The 22219-nt window shown below is 36.0% G+C and overlaps 1 protein-coding gene across 1 annotated transcript in view; it reads right to left on the reverse strand.

The window, feature by feature from the left end:
* LRP1B (LDL receptor related protein 1B) overlaps window positions 1–22219 on the reverse strand; it is a gene marked incomplete at both ends in the record, with an annotated part of 775176 nt that overhangs the window by 63895 nt on the left and 689062 nt on the right. Inside the window, 8 exons of the mRNA XM_080621164.1 lie at window positions 2010–2142; window positions 2910–3016; window positions 3372–3501; window positions 4155–4261; window positions 12707–12823; window positions 18819–18938; window positions 21458–21577; window positions 21739–21855. Coding sequence (XP_080477290.1) covers window positions 2010–2142; window positions 2910–3016; window positions 3372–3501; window positions 4155–4261; window positions 12707–12823; window positions 18819–18938; window positions 21458–21577; window positions 21739–21855 — 951 coding nt within the window. The remainder of the gene's footprint in view (window positions 1–2009; window positions 2143–2909; window positions 3017–3371; window positions 3502–4154; window positions 4262–12706; window positions 12824–18818; window positions 18939–21457; window positions 21578–21738; window positions 21856–22219) is intronic.

Genomic DNA, 22219 nt, shown 5'->3' on the forward strand with positions numbered 1-22219 from the left:
GAAGGTTCCTGGAATGTGTTGGTACCACCATCTTTCTCCAAGTGACAGAAGAGCCAAAAAGCAAAGGTGCCATGCTAGACCTTGTTCTCAGCAACAGGGAGGAGCTGGTGAGAGATGTGGAACTCAAGGGCAGCCTTGGCTGAAGTGACCATGAAATGATGGAGCTCAAGATCCATAGGGAAGCAAGGAGGTTGAAGAGCAAGCCCACTACCCTGGACTTCGGAAGAGCAGACTTTGGCACTTTCAGGCACCTGCTTGGTGAGTATCATGGGATAAAGCCCTGGAGGAAAGAGGAACCCAAGAAAGCTTGTTAATATTCAAGGATTCCCTCTTGCGAGCTCAGAAGCGATGCATCCCAACACAAAAGAAGTCAGGCAAAAAGGCCAAGAGGCCTGCATGAATGAACAATTTGCTCCTGGACAAAATCAAACACAAAAAGGAAGCCTACAGAGGGTGGAAGCAAGAAAAGGCAGCCTGTGAGGAATACAGAGAAATCGTCTGAGCAGCCAGGGATGAGGTCAGCAAAGCTAAAGCCCTCATAGAATTAAGTCTGGCTGGGGACATCAAGGGCAACAAGAAAAGCTTCTATGGGTATGTCAGTGATAGAAGGAAAACCAGGGAAAACATGGGCCCTCTCCAGAAGGAAACAGGTAACCTGGTTACCTGGGACATGGAGGAACCTGAGATACTCAGCATTCTTTTTCTGCTTTGGTCTTCACTGGCAAGTGCGCCAGCCACACTGCCCAAGTCACACAAGGCAACAGCAGGGACTAGGAGAATGGAGAACTGCCCTCAGTGGGAGAACATCTAAGGAACCTGAAGGTGCAGCAGACCACAGGACCTGAACAGATGCATCTGTGGGTCCTGAGGGAACTGGGAGAAGTGAGTAAGCCACTTTCCATTCTATTTGACAAATGGCAGTCCAGTGAAGTTCCCACTGACTGGAAAAATGGAAACATAATCCCCGTTATTTTAAAAGGGAAACAATGGAAAAAAGGAAGACCTGGGAAACTACAGGCCAGTCAGCCTCATCTCAGCATTTAGCAAGATAATGGAGCATTTCCTTCTGGAAACTATGCTAAGGCACATAGAAAATAAGAAGGTGGTTGGCAACAGCCAACATGGCTTCACAAAAGGAAAACCGTGCCTGGCAAATTTGGTGCCCTTCTATGACAGGGTTACAGTACTGGTGGACAATACTGGAAAAAAAGTGATGTCATCTACCTGGACTTATGCAAAGCATCTGACACTATCCCACATGACATCCTTGTCTCTAAACTGGAGATACATGGATTTCACAGAAGAACCATTTGGTGGGTAAGCAATTGCCTGGATGGTCACACTCAAAGAGCTGCAGTCAACAGTCTGATATCCAAGCAGAGACTGGTGACAAACACTGCTCCTCAGGGATTGGTACTGGGACCAGCACTGTTTAACATCTTTGTCAGTGACATGGATGGTAAGATTGGGTGCACTCTCAGCAAGTTTGCTGAGGATATTAAATGGTTGACACGCTGGACGGAAGGGATGTCATCCAGAGGAACCTTGACTTCAGAAGTTGGCCCATGCAAATATCATGAAGTCCAGCAAGTCCAAGTGAAAGGTCCTGCATGTGGGTTGGCACAATCCCAAGCACAAATACAAGAAGGGCAGAGAATGGCTTGAGAGCAACCCTGAGGAGAAGGATTTGGGGGTGTTCGCTGATAAGCTCAACATGACCCAGCAATGTGCGCCTGCAGCTCAGAAAGCCAACTGTGTCCTGGGCTCCATCAAAAGAAGCATGACCAGCAGGTTGAGAGATGTGATTCTTCCCCTCTACTCTTCTCTCTTGATACCCCACTTCGAGTACTTCGTGCAGCTCTGGGGCCCCCAAAATCACAAGAATGAGGTCAAAATAGGTCACAGAGCTTTCATTTCATCACCCAGAATGGCCAAGGCACCACTAAATTACAACGTGTGTTAATAAAAAAACCGACAAAGTAAGCCCTTTAAAGAAAAGTATCTCTTGCCTTGGTCACAATTTTCTTCATCACTGCCATCCACACAGTCATGGATCCCATCACAAAGCCATCTTACAGGTATACAGTAAGCCTTATTTTTGCATCGAAACTTATCTTCTTTACATTCTGTTACACAATCCATCTGTGTGAATACAGATACGAATGACGTATTAATGAACAAGAGCTGCAACATACTTAAGACAAACTGAACAAAATTTACCAATGCTGGCTTTTATTGCATTGTGTACTTAATACAATAAAGTTGTCCCTGACAATACAATGTACAATTTAAATAGTTACTGAAGTCACACCTTATATGTGTTCTGGTATTCTTTACCTTGCTTTATATTAGCAATGGGAACAATGGCTACATTTACAGTTCTGAAGTCAACTGTCCTACAAGAAATGATCCTTTATACTCTAACTGGCACCTTTATGGTTCTGAGAAATAACAGAACTGGTATTTTTTCCTGGAGTTGTTCATGAAAGTGATAATTTTTAAAAACATATCAACAGTGCAACAGTAGGAAGAGCATGGCATGAAGGCCCATGCAGTCTGAGGTGCCAGCTAGGACTGTATGAAAAGAATCTAGAGAACAGAGGGAGGCAATTGTGACACAAGCGTCTCCACGCTGCCAGTACAAAGCATTCCCTGAAGTAAACCCCCCAAGAACCATGCTCAGGTTTTGACCTAAGAGACACAATTTTCTTTATTATAACAAACATAATGCAGTGTAACTACCAAGGAGCAAAAATCATGGGACTGTTATCTGACAGTGTTCAATGGATGCAAAAAACCACCCCAAAACATTTGCCGTTTTAATTATTTTCAGATCTAAAACTGTTAACAAATTCCATGTCAGAGAGTAGGTGAGGATAAAAAAAAATCAACAGAAATTTGTCACCTACCTCATCAGATCCATCAGTACAGTCATACTCTCCATTGCATTTCAAAGATGCTGAAATACAGCCTCCACTTGCACACATGTACTCACTTGAAGAGCATGTTGGAGATGCTGATTACAAACACATATTTTAGCATTAAGAAAAAGACAATTTATAAATAAGTTGGCTTATAATCTGTTTTCATCTGGTTAACATACTGAGTAAACATATATTTGTAGATGACCAGAGCCTTCCTAAACTACTTCGTAAACCACTACATATTTGACAAAACTGGACTGTTGCATCATAAGTGAATTATATAATGATAGTGAAAGGATATTTGCATTTTATCACTAAGAATTGTTTTTGCACTCCTTGCTACTTCTAGTGCCTAAGAAACTTTGATTTGTTGATTTATTTTATCCTTATTTAATTCTGATTTAGTCCTTACTTAATTTTATTTCTCAGCATTATTGAAAACAATACCTGGTTCACAATTTTTCTCATCCTCCCCAAGTTTGCAGTCTTCATGACCATCACATTTCCACTTTGCAGATATGCACTGACCATTGGAACACTGGAACTGATCTCTAGAACAGCTTGTTTCACAATACCTCTGGTACAATTAAAAAAAAAGGTATATACAATATAAGGAGTTTAATATAAACATGGGTAAATATACAGTTTATCACAGAAGTTACAGTCAATATTCCTCCACACTATGAAATACAGTCAGCCTTATAAAAAAATATGTATTTGTAGATACGATTTATGAAAGGTAGCTTGCACCCTCTAAGTACATGTGAAGCAGCTGAGCAAGAAAGAAGGGACAAAAGTGACATGAATGAACAGAAAAATAGCAAAGTCTTATCTAGTGAGTTTATGCTAAACAACAGTCTACATTGTTTTCTCAAAAAAACCAAAACAAACCCCAAACAAATCACAAACCAAACCAAAACACTGCTATGTGTAGAAAGAACAGCTCCCCAGCCAGGACACAAAATATTCCCAGGATGGGAAGAGGTCCAAATTATTGCTAGGATAAAAAGATGTAGACTATTGTTAAATGACTTGATTTTATTTGTACGCTCTCTTTTTAGGATAACTATTTCAATAGGTTTAGGTTTAATAAATTAAAGATATTTGTATATATGGATCATGTAGAATCATCATTGCTGCTTTTTAAAATATTTATGTGTGGGAATCCATTCTCCAAAAATATAAACCTACATATATCCTAAAGAAGTATTTTTCCTGGAAGAAGCCTACCTCATCTGAGCCATCTGCACAGTCATAGTCCCCATCACACCAGAATCTTGCTGAAACACAGTCTCCATTTGCACAAAGAAAGTCTTTCAAAGTGCAGGTTTGAGGCTCTGAATAAAGAGAAGTAACAACCCTAGGTTTATTAGCATTTCTATAAAATATTTTACACATAAACCCCCGAATTACTTAATGAATGACTACGTCAAAGTCAAAACTTGCAAACTGTGAGGGTTTTTGGTTGTTTTTTTTTTTTTTTTTCCTGTAGGATGGAGTTTCAAATAAGAATCTGTTTTCCAGAAATCAAGTATGGGAGGAAGCATGACAATATTCTCCTGACTTAAATACTGACAAAATTGTTAGAGAGATTTAACAGAATGAGAATTTGTAAAAGTCAGTGGATAGTATAAAAGAAACCACTGCTGTCAATTTGTCAGAAAAAAGAAAAGGAGGAAAAGAAAAGAAAAAAGGTAAGGATAAGGATGGAATTTTCAAATAATTTTAGGGAAACAGAAGGCAGATGTTAGATTGAAAACAAACAAACAAACAAACAACACAAAACAACAAAAAAACCCCAACAAAACCAAAAACAAACCCAAAAAACCCACCAAAAAACCCCACAACAACAACAAAAAACACACCAAAAAAACCAACCAACCAAACCAACAAAATAAAAAAAAACCAAAACACTAAGGAGTTTACAGATGGATAGGAGACAGTAAAGATTGGAAGGTACATAGGATATTTTGTAATAAGTGGGTATGTTGTTCTACTCCCTAGGAAGAAACAAAACACAGGGAGGTCTGAAGTCATTATAAAAGGCAGATGCAATAAATGGGAAGAGTAGGCACAAAATTAATTCAAGATACAGACAAAGAAAACAGGAGAAGCAGGCTGCAGGGAGTAATCCTGAGAAGGTGAGATTGTCTGTTTCAGCCTATTTACTTCACTGCACACACTGCACTGCACAGCTGTGCAATTTTGGTACTTCTGCCATAAAAACACTGGCAAAGGGACCAGTGTGGAAGATTCCCCAGCCGAATAATATGTGCTTTCCTCCTGAAAATTAGGACAGCTACTGAAGACACTGGAAAAAATTAAGTTGATGTCTGGACTTTGGACCATTAGATTAAACAAAGGCAGAGAAGTAGTGCTGACTGAGGAGAACTTATAGAAGTCTCTGCATGCAATTCAAACTTTGCCAGTCACAGACCTTTGAGAAAGCAGGACTGAAAAAGCAAACAAGGATTATTTGTGGTATTATTTCCATTACAGTAAATCTTGCATTATGTAAATAATGTATGTCCTGAGTTCAGCAGTAGCAGTCATTTTTTCTCCTTCTTAGTAGCTGGTGCAGCACTGTGTTTTTGACTTTTGGCCTGGGAACAGAGCTGATAACACCGATGTTTAGACTGACCAAGGACTTTGTGAGTCTCATGCTCTGCCAGGGAGCAGGAGAAGCCGGGAGGAAGCAGGGACAGGACACCTGACCCAAACTAGCCAAAGAGGTATTCCATACCACAGCACGTCATGCCCAGGATGTAGAACTGAGAGTTCCCGGCAGGGCTGGATCACTGCGGGGTGGGGGTGAGGTACCGGTTGGTGAGTGGTTGTATTCTCTTCCTTGTTATTTCCTTTATCATTATTATTATTGGTGATAGCAGTAGTGGTTTATGTTATACCTTAGTTACTAAACTGTTCTTATCTCAACCCGTGGGAGTTGCATTCTTTCGATTCTCCTCCCCGTCCCTCCAGGAGCGGGGGGAAGAAAGGTGGGGGGGAAGTAGACTGTGTGGTTCTAATTTACGGCCTGGGCTTAAACCACGACAATGTAAAATCAAAAATAAGGATTATTTAGTAAGACCTTTTCAACAGAGAGATGGGAAAAGAGTCAGGCATATGGCAAATGGCAGTGACTAAATCAGTGGAGCAAGGGTGAAAAACAAAGAGCAAATACTTGAAAGGAGACAGTACCAATGAACAGTAATGGACTAGGCAATGCTAAAGGGTCCTATAGCTTTATGGATGGTGTAAGCATGAATGCTTTTGAAAAACGTACCATTAGTGATCAAGGAAAGCAAACATAACATTAAAAGCTTCCAGTTGAGATTTAAGTACCAGTATGAGAATATACTAGACATGAGTTGCACAGATCTAAAGTAAAGTTGAACTTAGTGTTTTTCCTGCATTTACAAAAAACAAAAACTGTTTCTAGAAAGGAACCATTTTAAAGAACCTTTCAGTCATTTTTCTTTTCTCTTGAAAAACGTCAAAATGACCCTGTTTGAAAGTTATTGGGAGAAATTTCATTTTTTTTGGGTAGGAACAACTTTTCATGTTGAAGCTGTAGGAAAGTCATAATAAAGCAGATCTATAGCAATTGCATCAGTTCACCAGCAATATCATATTTAAGCAAATCAAAGGCTGCCATTTATACAGATTCCTAGATTATACACATACTACTTCAAATTATTTTCAAAGCAAAAGCTAATTGTATAAACATTAGCAAATCACTGACATTTGATTCTTTTTTTTTTGTCAACAGGCCAGGAAGAGAAAGTTCACAATATGATGTATTATGTAAAAGAAATAATTTGTGGGGAAAGTAATTCACATGCAAATACATTTGTTATGTTTCTATACTGATTTGCAAAATATAAGCAAACACATTTTCTACACTGCTCATGAATTATTTATAAACAGATCTGATTCTGGAAGAATGTACACAATGAGCTAACTTCTCAATTCTTTGTTTGCAAGAAGTATTTCTCTGTGGCTGAAATACTTCTCTGTGATTTACATATGAACACAGAAGAGCACTTTCCCATCATTGCTCAAACTGAAAGGAATGAGTATTAATAGACTTCTGTATAACCGATGAAGGACAGCATCATTCAGCTTTTGCTTTATAAAAACACTGAATCTCCCTCCTGAAAAAAAACATTTTTTGAATTATTAGAAAGAATTTCATTTGAAACACAGCACATAAGATGATCGACTTCTTTCACATTGTAAAGTCTGAAAATAATCTGCAGCCAATAGACATTTCTCATAAACTTAAATGGCAGCAAGAAAAGGATCTCATGGGAAACATTCAAAATTATTTCGTATTTGGGGTTCAGTTTCCCATTTAATAGACATAGATACTGCACAAAGTCATGAACTGAAAGCAGTTTTTAGGAGACTGATGTACTGATATACAAGTCTAATGGGAAAAAAACATAACTTTTTTTCTTAAAACATGAAGTTTGAAGTTATAGTGTAATTTTTACCTACATTTGTACAGGATAAATATGTTTGCTTCTTGTGAGAATTCTATGTCTTGTAACAGCAAACTTTTAGAGAAATAATTTGTATAATAGGAAAGGTACATAGAAAAAGTAACAGCAATACAAACATGGGATATAAGCACCTCAAACAAAATGTACATTGTACATTGACCTCCTGATTAATCCTTGCATTTGGCAGGAGATCACAATCATTTATAGAAATTGGGGGACATACATATGCCGCACTTTCTTGCAATGAATGAGCATTCATCAGATTTACTACTAGATAGTTGTGCTGGCTTTGAAACCTTTCAGTAAACTAAGCCAGAGTATCCAATATGATAAACATAACAGCAAAACGGTAATATCATGAGTTAAGCCTACAGGGCAGCTAAGCCACATACAGCTACTCAGAAGGGTAAAGGTTTGAAAACTTGTGAGATGAGATAGTTTAATAGGTAAAGCAAAAGTTGTGTGCACAAGCAAAGCAAAATAGTCATTCATTCACTACTTCCCATCAGCAAGCTGGTGTTTATCTGCTTCCAGAAAAGCAGGGCTTCATCATGTATTATGGCTGGGAAGATGAATGACATCATTCATCATAGTTCTGAACATCTCCCCTTCTTCCTTCTGTTCCCCAGCTTTTCATTGCCGAGTGTGACATCCTCTGACATGAAATATCCCTTTGGTCTGTTGGGGTCAGTTGTCCTGGCTGTGTCCCTTCCAACTTCTTGTGCACTCCCAGCCTACTCACTGGTGGGGTGGGGTGAGGAGCAGAAAAGGCCCTGACTGTATAATAAGTGCTGCTCAGCAATAACTAAAACATCAGTTTGTCACCAACACTGCTTTGGTTACAAATACAAAACAGAGCACCACACAAGATACTATGAAGAAAATTAAAACTATCCCAGCCAAAACTAGTACATATGACAAAATAGTAGAGGAGGAAAAAATAAACCCACTCTTCCTTACTGGAATTACAAATCCAATAGTCTATTACAATACTGCTAAGAACTCTAACATGGACAATCCTGCAACATGAATGCCTGTAAAGACAATTAAAGTGGTCATAGAGGTTTTTTTCCCCACACACTTAATGTGGCATTCAGTAAAGATTTTCTTTACTTCTTTTAAGTAACTTGTATTTAGCATTGTATTTCACCAAAACAAAGACAACACTTGTTCTTTGTTAATCTAGACATTAGACTGGTAGGTGTAGATAAAAGAAAAAACCTTTGGTACACATCACTTTATGATGTGAAAGTGACACATTTGCTTTTGGCAAGGTGACCTTATGAAACATTCCAAGTTAGTTTCTTTCAATATGCTGGTTTAAAACATTTTCTATTAAACATTAAATAATTGCTAGTTTTCATTGCATTTTGGGATACAAACTTATTCCAGGACAAAATTAACTAATTTGTTTTCCTGAGAACTTGTAGGAGCAACACAACAATGTTGAGAAGATTCTAGAGCAACAGTAATATTTATACAATGATTGAATTAATGTCTGTCTACAGCATTATTACATTTGCTTTGCTTCAAGGTTTACAGTATTAAATTTTCTTTAATTATGTTCAATAAAATATTACTGCTGCTTTCTTTTCAGCAGCAATAAGATAGTCATTACTATGGAATTTTCCTTTTTTCAGGTTCCCTGAATGCTATTTTTGCTCTTATTTTATATCAAAAAATCCAAATAAACTCTGAAAGCAAATTTCCCCTCCAAAAAGATACTACCTCAGAAGAGTTAAAAATTCATCTACTTTGCTTAGCACTAACTCAGTATGGACCTATAGCTTCTCTTACTTATTTGGGAGGGTCCAAATAGAGTTAAAGAACAACATACTGTAAGACAACTACACTTAAATAACAAAGTCATAACAGGCACAACTATTTGCATTACATCACTAATATTTTTTCGTACCTATACGTGATATTTTTTAACATGCATTCTGTTTCATTTCTGATAACATCACCAGGAATCTGTGTGTGCATATAAAGAAACTGTGTAGAGAAATATAAATACTTGCACTGAATTTCTGTAATTCAATGAATTCAGTCTGCGTTATTGAGAAACGACTCATTTTCTGATACAGTTGCCTGACAACCTTTGTATATTCATGTATGCTATGAACAACTTACCATAATGCACAACATATTTTGTCAAATGCTTTTGAAATTCTAATTTTGTTTCATTACACTTTATTATATAAGTGGCTTGACAGCCTATAAAGAATTTTATACATCTATTTCAAACAACTGAACAGTATTATGTATTTTCACAATCCTTCCAAGATTTTAGATTTTACAGTTGCGTCAATAAACACCTCCTGTATTTACTCTAAACAGCAGAATATCGAATATTAACAAAAGTTAAGTGAATCATGCATTTGACAAGCAAAAGAAAATAAAGTAAAAGTAAAATTAAAAAATAATTCTGGAGTTCACCACTCTGGCCTTTAGTTTGATGCACCAGCTGTGTCTGCGTACTCTCAACTCACTAATTCCATCCATTGTAATTAACTACAGATGTCTTTATCTCGAAGTCTAGAGAACAGCCAAGAACTGAATATATAACTTAATTATTGATGTGAATAAAAAGATGGCAAGCTTAATATTTTTTTTAAAAAAGGAAACCAGTCAGACGATTGCTCCTTTATTATCTTTTTTTTTTTTTTTTAATTCACTTTCTACTATGATAATCTGAACTTTAAGGAAGAAAATCATTAACACTGGGTGATAAATAAATCCCATGTCACATATGACAAATTTCAAATAAGATGTGTGACACTTGTCCCTGCCTAGGGGGTTAGAACTAGATGATCTTAAGGTCCTTCTCAACCCTAACTATTCTATGATTCTATGATTCTATAAGTTGCATTTTGGTATGACTTTTTTCTTCAAATTTTCAAAACATTTTCTAGTCATGTACATTAACACAGCTGCAGCTAAATAATATGTCTATTTTACTTTTATGCAAGAATAAAAGAATATGAAATAATTTCTCAGTATTTTAATATATATGAAAATTGAAAGAATACCACTAGCAAAAATAACAAATTCTTAAGCAAAATCTCTCACAAAGTTAAGAAATCTTTTGTGTGCCGACCCTACCCCTGGGTGTATAACCATAAAAGGTTCTGAGTGATTACTGAATCAGATGACATTTTCCCCTTTAGATGACTTGTATGTGAAAACTACAGCACTATTGCTTGCAGTAACTCACAACATTTTCAAATGTAAATAGTAATTAAAAGTGTCATGGTTTAAGTGAGTCAGTAACTCAGAATCATGCAGCCACTTGCTCACCTCCCCTCCTTCTCCACTTCTGGGCGGGATGGGGAAGAGAATCGAAAGAATGTAAACACCAGGGGTTGAGGTAAGAGCAGTCCAATAACTAAAACATAATATAAAACTACTACTGCTACTAAATAAGGGAAATAACAAGGGGAGAGAATATAAAACTGATAGGGGTAAGGAGAAAAAAGAACAACAACAAACGCAGGTGATGCACAATACAATTGCTCACCACTCACTGACCAATGCCCATCCTGACCTGAGCGGCGATCTGCCCCTTCTGGGTAACTTCCCCCACCTTACATACTGGGCATGATGTGCTGTGGTATGGAATACCCCTTTGGCTAGTTTGGGTCAGGAGTCCTGTCTCTGCTTCTTCACGACTTCCTGTGCCCCTTCTCACTGGCAGAGCATGAGACTTAAAAGTCCTTGACTGGAGTAAGCATTACTTTAGCAACAACTAAAAACACTGGTGTGTTATCAGCATTGTTCTCAGACTAAAGTTGAAAACACAGCACTGCCCTAGCTACTAAGAAGGAGAAAAATAACTGTTGCAGCTGAACCCAGGACATGTCTTTTCCTCACTGGAAGGGCATAAGAGACTGATCAGGGTAAGGGCTGTATAAGCAACAACTAAAACATCGGTATTTTATCAGCACTGTTCGCAGACTAAAGCCAGAACTCAACCCTACACCAGCTACTAGGAAGGAAAAATAACTGTTACAGCTGAAACTAGGAGAAAAAGGCAGACAAATCCTCTTTAACATTTCAAGCAGAACAAGATAGTCTTCAGACATCTTGTATTTATAGATACTGGATCTCAAATTGGAGAAAGGGACAGACAGCACATACTCAGCATTAGAATGCCTAATTATTAAGATTTCTAGGTCATTACCTTCGAGACACTAAATACACATTCATGATATACAATCAGGAATATACATTCAAGATTATCTACACAAGAAGATATTAATTTATTGTATTTCTAAGTACAAAAGTAATAAAGAAAAGAAATGATCAACTGAAGACACTTGAGAAGTATTTTTAAAATTTCTCTCTTGAAATATTTTATAAAGGCAACAATAATGAGATAAAACCATGAAGAATCTGCCATTTCTTCCTGAGAAGCAGATCTAAATTAAATCACTGAAAGTGGTATTATAGAGATTTATTAGGCATTCAGGTTCTCCATTGTCAGGAGAGGACTAGGCTAACAGAGGTACACTGAATAACAACTATTTCTTAATGTAATTAAGTATTATAGAAATGAACGTCTCATGATACAAAACAAGGCAAACCATCTAGGAATATCATGAATGTAGGCCAAGGGGTAATGGCTTTAAACTGAAAGACAGTAGATTTAAATTAGATACGAGGACGGAATTCTTCACTGTGAGAGTGGTGAGGCACTGGCAGATTGCCCAGAGAAGCTCTGGCTGCCTAACCCCTAGAAGCGTTCAAAGCTAGGTTGGATGGGGCTTTGAGCATCCTGGTCTAGTGGAAGGTGTCCCTGTCTGTGGCAGGGGTGTTGGAAGTAAATGATTGTTAAGGTCCCTTCCAATCCAAACCATCCTATGAATCTATGAATGTAAAGGGCAAACAGAGTTTGATAAAACTTCATGGTTAACAAACGTTTATCACTTTATCACTGAGCAGTTTTTTATGATTCTTATCCAGAGATCAGAAATGTGGCACATAACTTACTGACAAAAGTAAACTACTTGTAATACTTACTTTGAATTCATTAGATTATTGAGAAATCATAGGTCAGGTGTTTTTCACAGCTAATACAGAATAACAGCCCTTTATAAGAATGAATAAAATTGGAGAATTTCAGCAATGGACATTTTCTATTCTGGTCAACTGATTTTCAACAGATGACATATGAACAGATACAAGTGTGGTTTAGCAAAATTGAAAAGCTCCCTCTTACACGTTGCTAAACAGACTCCACTCCTTATAACATGCACTTTGGTAAAAGGTACTTACTACAGTTTTCTTCATCAGAATTATCACCACAATCATTTTGGCTGTCACATCTCCAATGATCTGGAATACAGTTGTTATTTTTGCACTGGAATTCATGAGGCCCACAAGTTTTTTTATCTGCAATTAAGATTAATATTATTTACATTCCTGAGGACAAAGAATCAAATTGGAAAGACTGCTACTAAAGTGTGACATGACAATATTGCTAAACACACTTAAGGAGCAACCGTTATCCTTTAAATGTTACTTGCAGAAATAATTTACTTCTCATACCACATTCTTTAAGATTCTATTTATTTATTCATACCAAAAGAGGCAAAATTTGATGATAAAATTAAAATATAGACTGTATATACACTGTCATTTTAAGTAAAAAAATTAAGAAGTGATTTCAAATTATTTTGGAGAGGGTATTATTTCATTGAAACGTAAAAATTGCATTGACTTTTCCTTGGATTTATCTGTAAGACTGTTTTACAAAGGATCAGATCACATTAAACCACAAGAATATTTATTGCAATACACACAAAATATATATTTCTAAAATGTTATGTTTAATCATACCTGACAGTATTTGATTTACATTTTCACCTTCTGATGTCTCGGACTGTAAGTCTATTTATACAAAGTAAAACATTATAAAGCATATAATGCTGAACAGATTAATTTTCGCAATGCAGTCAATTTTCAATTAGCTTTCCTGTTTATAGAGTAGCATTGTAGCAAAGCCTCTTGGAGATACATGAACATCCTGAACTCCTCCAGTAGGAGGAGTGTGGTGCCTCTGCGTTTTATTTACATTATGTCTTGAGTAATTCATTCAGGTTCTAAGGACTGAGATGAAATTAAGTAAATTAAAAAGTTATCAGTGGCATTTCCTTTGAAGAAAAAAAGAAAGCTTGCTTTGTAAAAGCCTCAATGGCATATTTAAAATTATGTGTCACTGTGATGAAATTTCAATAGAAATTTTTTAAATTTCTGTTAGGCTATCTCACAACATGTCATTTCAGATTTCATACTGTTATCATGAGAACTCAATGACTTCTAATGACTGACAGAATGAAGGAGGAATGAAACACTAACTTCAATCAGCCTGCATTTTCAGCCTGTGAAATGGAAAGGACCACAAACTACAGGTATTAGATTTGATACTATGGCCCAAACTGCTGCTTACTGCGCTTTGTTCTAGGTTTGGTTCTAAAACTAGAGTGTTAAAACTACATTTGAATATCAAGAAGATGGAAGTAAATGGTGTTGCAGCTCAGCTGTGTGCACTCAAAGATTTGGTCATTATAATGTTTTTTGCATTTATTCCTTATTCTCTGCCAATACTGTGAGTGTAAGTAGTTTTCACTCATAGTACTTTTTCCTATGATGTTTCTCAAGATGACAGCCTAACATTTCAATCATGACATTGCAACTACTTACATTGGCAAGAACTTATAAAAATATCTAACGTTACAAACCATGAAAAAAGAAAAGACACTGGTAGTTTTTTTCTGTAGCTTTGTAAAAGATCAAGTTTCAAACCAGAAATCCATCCTACAGTGATTAAAGTACTTCTAGTAAAGTCTACAATCTCCCATAAACATATCTGCCCACAAAATGAATTCTACAGACTAATGGCAGATTATATTCTTTTTATTTTTTTATACATTCAATGGAAATACCAACACCTAATCAGTAATATACAGAAGCCAGTGATGGCTTCTTTTGAATGAAGGATCCCTTTATTTCAACTACCTGCTAGGATGAAGAGAACATGAAGTATATGTTTTCTTATTCTTCATGAAGTATTATCTCAAGGATGCATTTTCGAGCATTGCATTTTTACACTTATGAAGGAAGGCTGAATTTTACTTATTTATCTTTTAGTTTATCCAAGTGCAGTCTAAACTTATGATTACCACTTTAGCATTCATCTTTCTTTTTTTTTTTACTCTATTTTTATTAAACACCAAGAAATATTTACTTTTTTTCTATACAAAATATTTTGCATGTTTGCAAGGCTCTCTCTTCATTTTACAAATCTGAAAGCTTCTTTTGGGTTGACTGATTTCTCATAGCAGCTTACACTTGACAATGCCTTATGAACCAGATTTGCTTGTCTTTTATTTCCTTCTTTATGTTAATGAGAGCCAAGGAAAAAACTAGAATGCTGGAACTAAGATATAACAAAGCTGAAGATTTGGGAACTTGTGTAACAAATATCTAGTCTTTGAGAAAGACCAATTTACTCATCTCAAAGGAACTAGAGTAAAAATTTTATTTCTTTTTTTTTTTTTTTATTGTGGAACCCTGAAAAGCATGCACAGGCCCACACACATTTTCATTGCTGTCTTCAATACAAAACTGCTTTCCATTTTTCTTAAAATGAGACCACCTTAAAACATGAAAGTTCAGATAAGAATGTTACAAAGGCAAAGAATTTAAGTACTGATAACTCAATTTTCATATTTCTGTCCCCAAACTGTTATTAAGAGATTCATTGATCTATTGGAATAGACAAAGGCCCCTTCTCAGGAATTTGTATGACTGCCTGAGGCAGCTGTTGAGTGATTGGTGTTTGTCTTTCCTGCATACTGAACTGGGATTGTACTTTAGATAGTACAATCAAGATTCTGACTGAGCATGAAGAAAATGGGATGAAGGCTTAAAATGGAAAACAAAACAAACCGCCAAAATTATATATGCATCCTGAAAGCATTTTGGTTCAAACATCAATAGCTATGAATTAAAATATTATTTTGTCATTAATTGCACTGCATTGCTGTTTGGGAGTTTTGATTCCATACACATGCACGCTTGTGCATTTGTCTGTGTGTGTGCCTGAGAAGGATAAAATCCAAAATGAGAAGAAACTCGTTTTTGATCAAGGATCAGCTAGCTATTCTAGAGCTTGGCAGATTGTCACTGATGGCTGATACAGGAAATTATAGGTCTGCTGAAGAAAGTTTAAGTTTATATAGCATCCTCCATCACCAGAAAAAAAACCTGCTTTGGCTCTTTAGGTTACAAGTAAAATTATTTTTTAAAAAGTAACGAAGCAGGATGCAGTCATACTAATGTTGAAAATTATGCTAATAAAGACCTGAAATACACGTAACTTTTAAAGCAGATTATAATCACTTTCTATGACCACACACAGCTTTTTTCAGCTGCTGACTCAAACAGCCTTTTCTGATGTAAAGTATTAAAAGTTGTGAGTGAAGAATACCATAATATAAGGGTTTCTCTTAATTACCTAGACAGAAATCATGAATTAACTCTACCTACTATTTTTTGAAAACCATCATACACTAATTAATAAACATACATTTCCTAATTCTATTACAGTTGTCTGAGTTGGAAAGTAACCATGGAATACTGAATAAGTTCAGACTACTTCTAACAAATTTACTCAACATAGTATCTCCAATAATATACAGCAGCAGATGTTGACTAAGCAAAGTACATGTGACTATGTAGCACTAAAGCATGAAAGATTATCCTTTATACAAGTTTTGCATTGTAAGCATTTTAGAAATTAACTAGAGATGATGGCTAGTACTACATCAACATATGCAGATCTTTATTATGCTCAGCTTGCAGCTTCAGAATTTAATTCGATCAAAATTGTTCATAAAAATAGCCATCTGAAAAAAAAACCCAAAACAATGCTGAAGTCCAAACAGTGCTGAAACTACTGCTATAAGCAGGTCATTTAAATAAATGCTAAAATTATGGGAAACTTTAAAATGTGATTAAACCCATCCTGTTCTTGTGAAGATATGTGCATGTAATTGTGTGAGGCAAAGAGATTGTGAATATGGATAAATTGTTCTGTCTCCTATCAACACAAAAACTAAAAGCATTATATGCAGCTAGCAGATTCAAAATAAAAATTAAGGTGTTTTTTCAGGGAGGTGTGTAATTAAGGTGCAGAACTCCTTGTTGAAGCATGCTGTAAAACTTTACAAAGGTTAAGAGAGACTAAAATCCATAAGGGTAGTTGCATACAGGGCCATATTTAACTCACACTATCCAGATTCTCAGATTGTTAGAGGGTGGAATAGTATCTCAGAGAAGTTTAAGTAAAAGCCTGCATGGCTCGCATATTCTTCCCTAGATACTAGCTTTCAGTCACTGCTAGAGACAGAACAAAAGGCAAGACAAGCCTTAGATATGAACCAGCAAAACTAGTTGCATATATTGCGATTGAAAAAGTCTGTTTAACTTGAGATTGCATGTATTGCACCTCTATACCATTTTACTGTTTGAGTAGTTTGGAAGTTATTCTTCATGTTGGCTGAAATGATGAATAACAGTGAACTATTACAAATACATTTTTTCCTCTTCAGCATTACCTTTGTTTTTCTAATTCTTTGCTTTTAAACTTTGTGTCTTGATGATATTATTGGCTGAATTATTTTAAGACCCTTTGTGCTATATCAGTTGGGCTTGCATGGGTTACTCAAAATACTAGTTCACAGTTTGGAAGATTGGAATGCTGTCCAAATTAGAAGAAAAAATACGCTGGGCATCAAGGTGATGAGAGACAGTGCAGGAGAAAGCACCTATGAAGTAGATCAGAAGGTGAACAGTGCAAGGCTGGTTCTATAATAGCCAAGAAGAGGATATCAAGTGTATCTACGGCAAAGGTTCATCTCTCTTTCACACACTGTTTTCTCAAGCCAAATGATTTCCTGGATTATAACTTCTCTCCAGTTGATATGATTAACTAGTTTCCCCTTCTTGACAATTCAAATGATGGTCTTCTGATTTTCAGTGTTGTGGAAGAGTTCAGTTTCCTAGGAATATTTACCAGCTCCAACATTTTCATATATGTGCTTGTGTCAATTGCTTGAAACATATCCATCGAAATTTGGCGCTATCAGCACTTTATTCATGAACACAGCCTGCCCATCTCAGAACATTTTCTTCACCTTTTTCCTTGTGTCCTGAATTTCCACAAATTTTTCTGCACTTGGTGGTATGTGTCTTGCACTGACATCCATATTCAGTGATTTTTCCAACAACACTGATCCACTTACTCCAACTGATTATCTGTAATCCATTCCCCAGGTGGATATTTATATTTATTATTTTATTTACTGCAAAAGTTGACTCAGTACTTTCCAACAACACAAGCAATGAATGACAGAACAGCTACTGCTACTATACAGTGTAATACTTCTTTTTTTTCCAAGTGATGATAAATAGCATACTAGGTGCATACAATAAAATATCATGTACAACTTTGTGAGTAGTCTTAGTAATTTTAGTTGTTTCTGCAGAAATATAATCAACTCACCTGTTTTGTCAATGAGAAACATACTAAAAGCTGTAGAGTTGTATTTGTGATCCAACAATGAACCTTCAAAAAAGCAATGAAGGAAATTCTTGTATTCAAAGCCAGTACTTATGTTCTAAAAAATCTGTGCCAGTGGGGTAGAACACTGTGGTTCTGGATATTGTGCAAAATCTGACTGACATTAGGGCTTGGTTTGGTAATGGTGCAATTCTGTCCTTGATCTTCTCTGTAGAGAATCTGCCTCCTTAAACTATCAAATTTAAGTACAGAAGTTTCATACCAGTTTCATCAGCGGATCTTGGAGAATCCCTATGGGCATGCTAAGTTTGTGTGGTGCTGTGTTAGGGCATGTAACCACCTAGAGCTCACAGAGAAAAGCAGAAGTTGGTCATGTCAAGTTGTAATCTGCTCTGGACCCTTCTGTACAGCTAGTCTTAAATAACATCGTTTGCAAATTACGACATTTTTCACTATTTATGAACTCCAGCAGCAACAAATTATGCAGAATAAATTGACAGTAGCTGAGTAATACTGTGAGAAAAATCAAGAATGTCATCATATTCCAAATGAGATACTAATTTACAGCTCCTGCCAATAACATAATAGTATAATATGAAGTTTGACGAGACTATATGAGACTACTTTTATAAAGTTTCCCATTCAATAAGAACTGCATGAGCCAGACAGAGCTATCACATCAGATAGGTATTACCATACATTGAAAGAGGACATATTGAGGGAGTTGATTATATCCTTTAGTTACTTTTTGTCAAAAATGCCAAGCTACAGCAATACATTCTAAACAACTGGCATACTCACCACAATTAGCTTCATCTGATCCATCAGCACAGTCTGGGTCTTCATCACATACCCACAGTTTAGAAATGCAGTGTTTCGTTGTTTTGCACTGGAAATGGTCTGGAGAACAACTGTTTTCAGCTTTAAATAAAAGCATCCCAAATTAAAAATAGAAATTTCTGCTAATAGAAAAAAATATTTGTTTTAAAGAAAAAACTATTAAGGATTCAAAATTCAGGTAGCGTCACTTAGGTAACATCTGTGAGAAAACAGCATTCAGGTTTATATTGTTTATAATTTTCTCTTTTTTTAATGTATTATAATATATATTACAGTAAGGTCAAATGAATCTCATAAGCAAAGTGTCTGTTGTGATTTTTTTTTTTCAACAAGCTACTTTAGTAAAAAGCAGCCAGACTTTTTTTTTTTTTTTTTTTCCCTAACTTCCTAAAACACTAGTTATCAATTCTGAAAGTCAGTTTAGCAGAAAAATGTTGTGGATAAATCCTAGAGCAAGTTAAAGATGCAAAGATGCAGCTAACATTCATCCTATTCTTTCAGGATGCTCTAAGTTCAAGCTTTAACTGCATTAATTTTAGAAACAGCCACTTGGCAACAAAAAAGATCCTCAGTTCTCTAGATTGTCTCCCTCACAAGATTATATGTGGGATCTTACTATTTCTTCAACTCTCACAACTGAAAATATAGAGGCAAAATGAATACTGGACTAGACTTTGAGCAAGCTATTTGTGATCAAATGCATAGAGATATGCATAGGTACTAAAAACTTGAAATTTTTCTAAGCTGAATTGTACCTATGTGGAAAACATTATGATCTATTCTCTGATAATGTTTTCCCACATGAACGCTTGTCCCACTTTTACCAAAGGAACTCCATGAAGTTTTTAAGGAATTTTTCTATCCCTTTTGAAGTGATTGCTTCTTGGTACTATCACTCTTGTTTCTTGTGTTTGGCAAGATGAAAAAGTCATTGTATTATTTCATTACGCGTCACATTTCCATACATAAATTTACAGTGCTGGAATTAAACAGCATTTAGACTTGGCGATGCTGCTGACTACACTTATTAAAAAGTAATACTGACTCTCAGCTAGGACACCTCACAAGGGGATTTCAAAGTGCTTTACAGGGAAGACCAGCATAATTACCTCAATTTCACATATGGAAAGCCTTAAGTATGAAATGTAACTTTTTCAAGGTCACTTGATACATAAAATCATTGGTAGGGCTGAAAAAAAAAAGGTCTGTATCTTATGAATCCTAATCCAGTGAAATTAGAATAAAATAGATAATCTCCTCTGTTATCTGTCTTGTGACAGGAGCACAAGTCAATATGAACTTTCTGGCAGACTTACTTAAAACCTCTCCTTTTCATAATCTCCTCAAAGGCATCTGAAGAGTTTTCAGAAGCCACAAGTGAGGTTATATTAAAATATAAACTAGCATACTTAACTTTCTTAGAAGAGAAGCTAATAAAGTCTAGGTAAAACAGAACAGAAACAAAAAATTAACCTCCACCACTCCCCACCGTGTCTTTGCAGGTGGGCTGATGGCTGAGTTTCAGACAATTATGTCTGAATGTTTCAGACAATTATGTCCTTTATGTCACAGCAGACTCTCCTATCCCCAGTAATCCCTAGGAAGTTTTCAACTCCATCACCACTGATCCTGACCCCATTCCCCCATCATAGTCCCTAAGTACTGCTGTGCTGTAGACTCTACTACTCTGATTTTTCATTTGTCAGCTACACCTCAAGCTTTTGGGAACCTTCCACATCATGTGCAGTTCTTTATAACGAAAAAGGCAGTCTCCTTTATCTTTCACAGGAGTTTCTTAGACCCCACTTAAAGTACTTAGAGAAACATTACATGCAAACCAGCATTTGATACTATCTAAGGCTACAGTTCTGCCAAGATGTTTAGAAGATGGCCATTAAACATAACCATCAACAAAGCTTTTGTGTCCTCAGCAATCCCTTGAAGAAGACCATGTTCTTTGCAGAAATGCAGCATATACAAACCTTGAGAAAGCTAATTCAGGAAACAGGGATAACCACATTAGATTAGCAGATCTGAATAACTGAGCGAATGACAGAGATGTAATTCAAGACAACACCATCATTCTAATTACAAAATTATCAAAGCCACAAGCAACTCAATACATTTCCTTCTTAATCTGAAAATATTTTCTCTACTTATATCTAAGAAATAAGCAGTGAAAATGAATTTATGAGAAGATGTATTAACAGCTAAGTAAATGGAAATCAAGCTATATTGGCAAATTAATGTAGAAGTCCCCAGAAGAGAGGGAATAGAAAAGGTGGAAAATTCCATCAAAGGATATAAAAGCAGCTATGGATCTACATCTTTTCCAAAAAAAGACACACAAAAATATCTTCCATTCAAATATGTTGCTGCAAGGCATGGCAGATGAAAGCCTCAAGAAGATGAGTCATTTGTGAGTTGGTTAAGAGTAAAATGGATGTTTCAGCCTAAGTCAGAAACCCAATTAAACGCTTGAAATTAACTGTTTACACACCTCTCTTTTTTGCAGTGATTTTAAAAAGTGAAGTTAATACATGACATTTTAGTTTGTTCTGTTCTATATGAAGCACTGTACATCAATCCATATTACTTACGACAGTCTCTTTCATCTTCTTCATCACCACAGTCATTCTGTCCATTGCATCTCAGATTTATTGGAATACACTTCTGATTCTTTGTGCACTTGAATTGACCTGACAGACACACATGTGTCTCTAAAAGTTAAAAGAATAAGAGTTAAAAAAAGTTAAAGGTTAAAAGATTAAAAAATTAAAAAGTAAAAAAAATATAATACAGTTTCTTGACAGAATTTAAAGGGTGGTATTTCAATCTGTTCACTGTTTTTCTGAAGTCTACAATATCTATAATGGCCTACCACAGTTCAGTTCATCAGAATTGTCCCCACAATCATTCTCTCCATCGCAGATGAAGGCTGGAAGAGCACAAAGCCCAGTGCCGCACTGAAAACGTCCTGGCTGACATCTGAATTCAGCTAAGAAAAACAAAAACATGAACACTACCAGAGGAATGGTTAAGGTATCAATAGTGTTGTTCTTCCTCTATGGACTAATCAAAAGAATTTATAAACTTTTGTATCTGATTCTATAATCTCAATCTAAGTAGATAATAGTAACTGAATGTACATGTGCTATTGCAAAATTCATTTAAAATTCTGAGATGTTAAATTTGCATAACTATAGTTACACCTTACTAATGATACAGAGTACAACCCTCTCCAGGTTGAGGCTTACTATTAGCGCAACAGAGACTTGCAACTTAGGATCTAAACACTCGAGTTCAAGTCTGCCTTTAAGAAACCCACTATCCCACTCTATTTTCCATGAAAAATCTAACAC

The sequence above is a fragment of the Psittacula echo genome (genome assembly GCF_963264785.1).
Source record: "Psittacula echo genome assembly, chromosome: 6".
In the NCBI taxonomy this organism is placed as follows: domain Eukaryota; kingdom Metazoa; phylum Chordata; class Aves; order Psittaciformes; family Psittacidae; genus Psittacula; species Psittacula echo.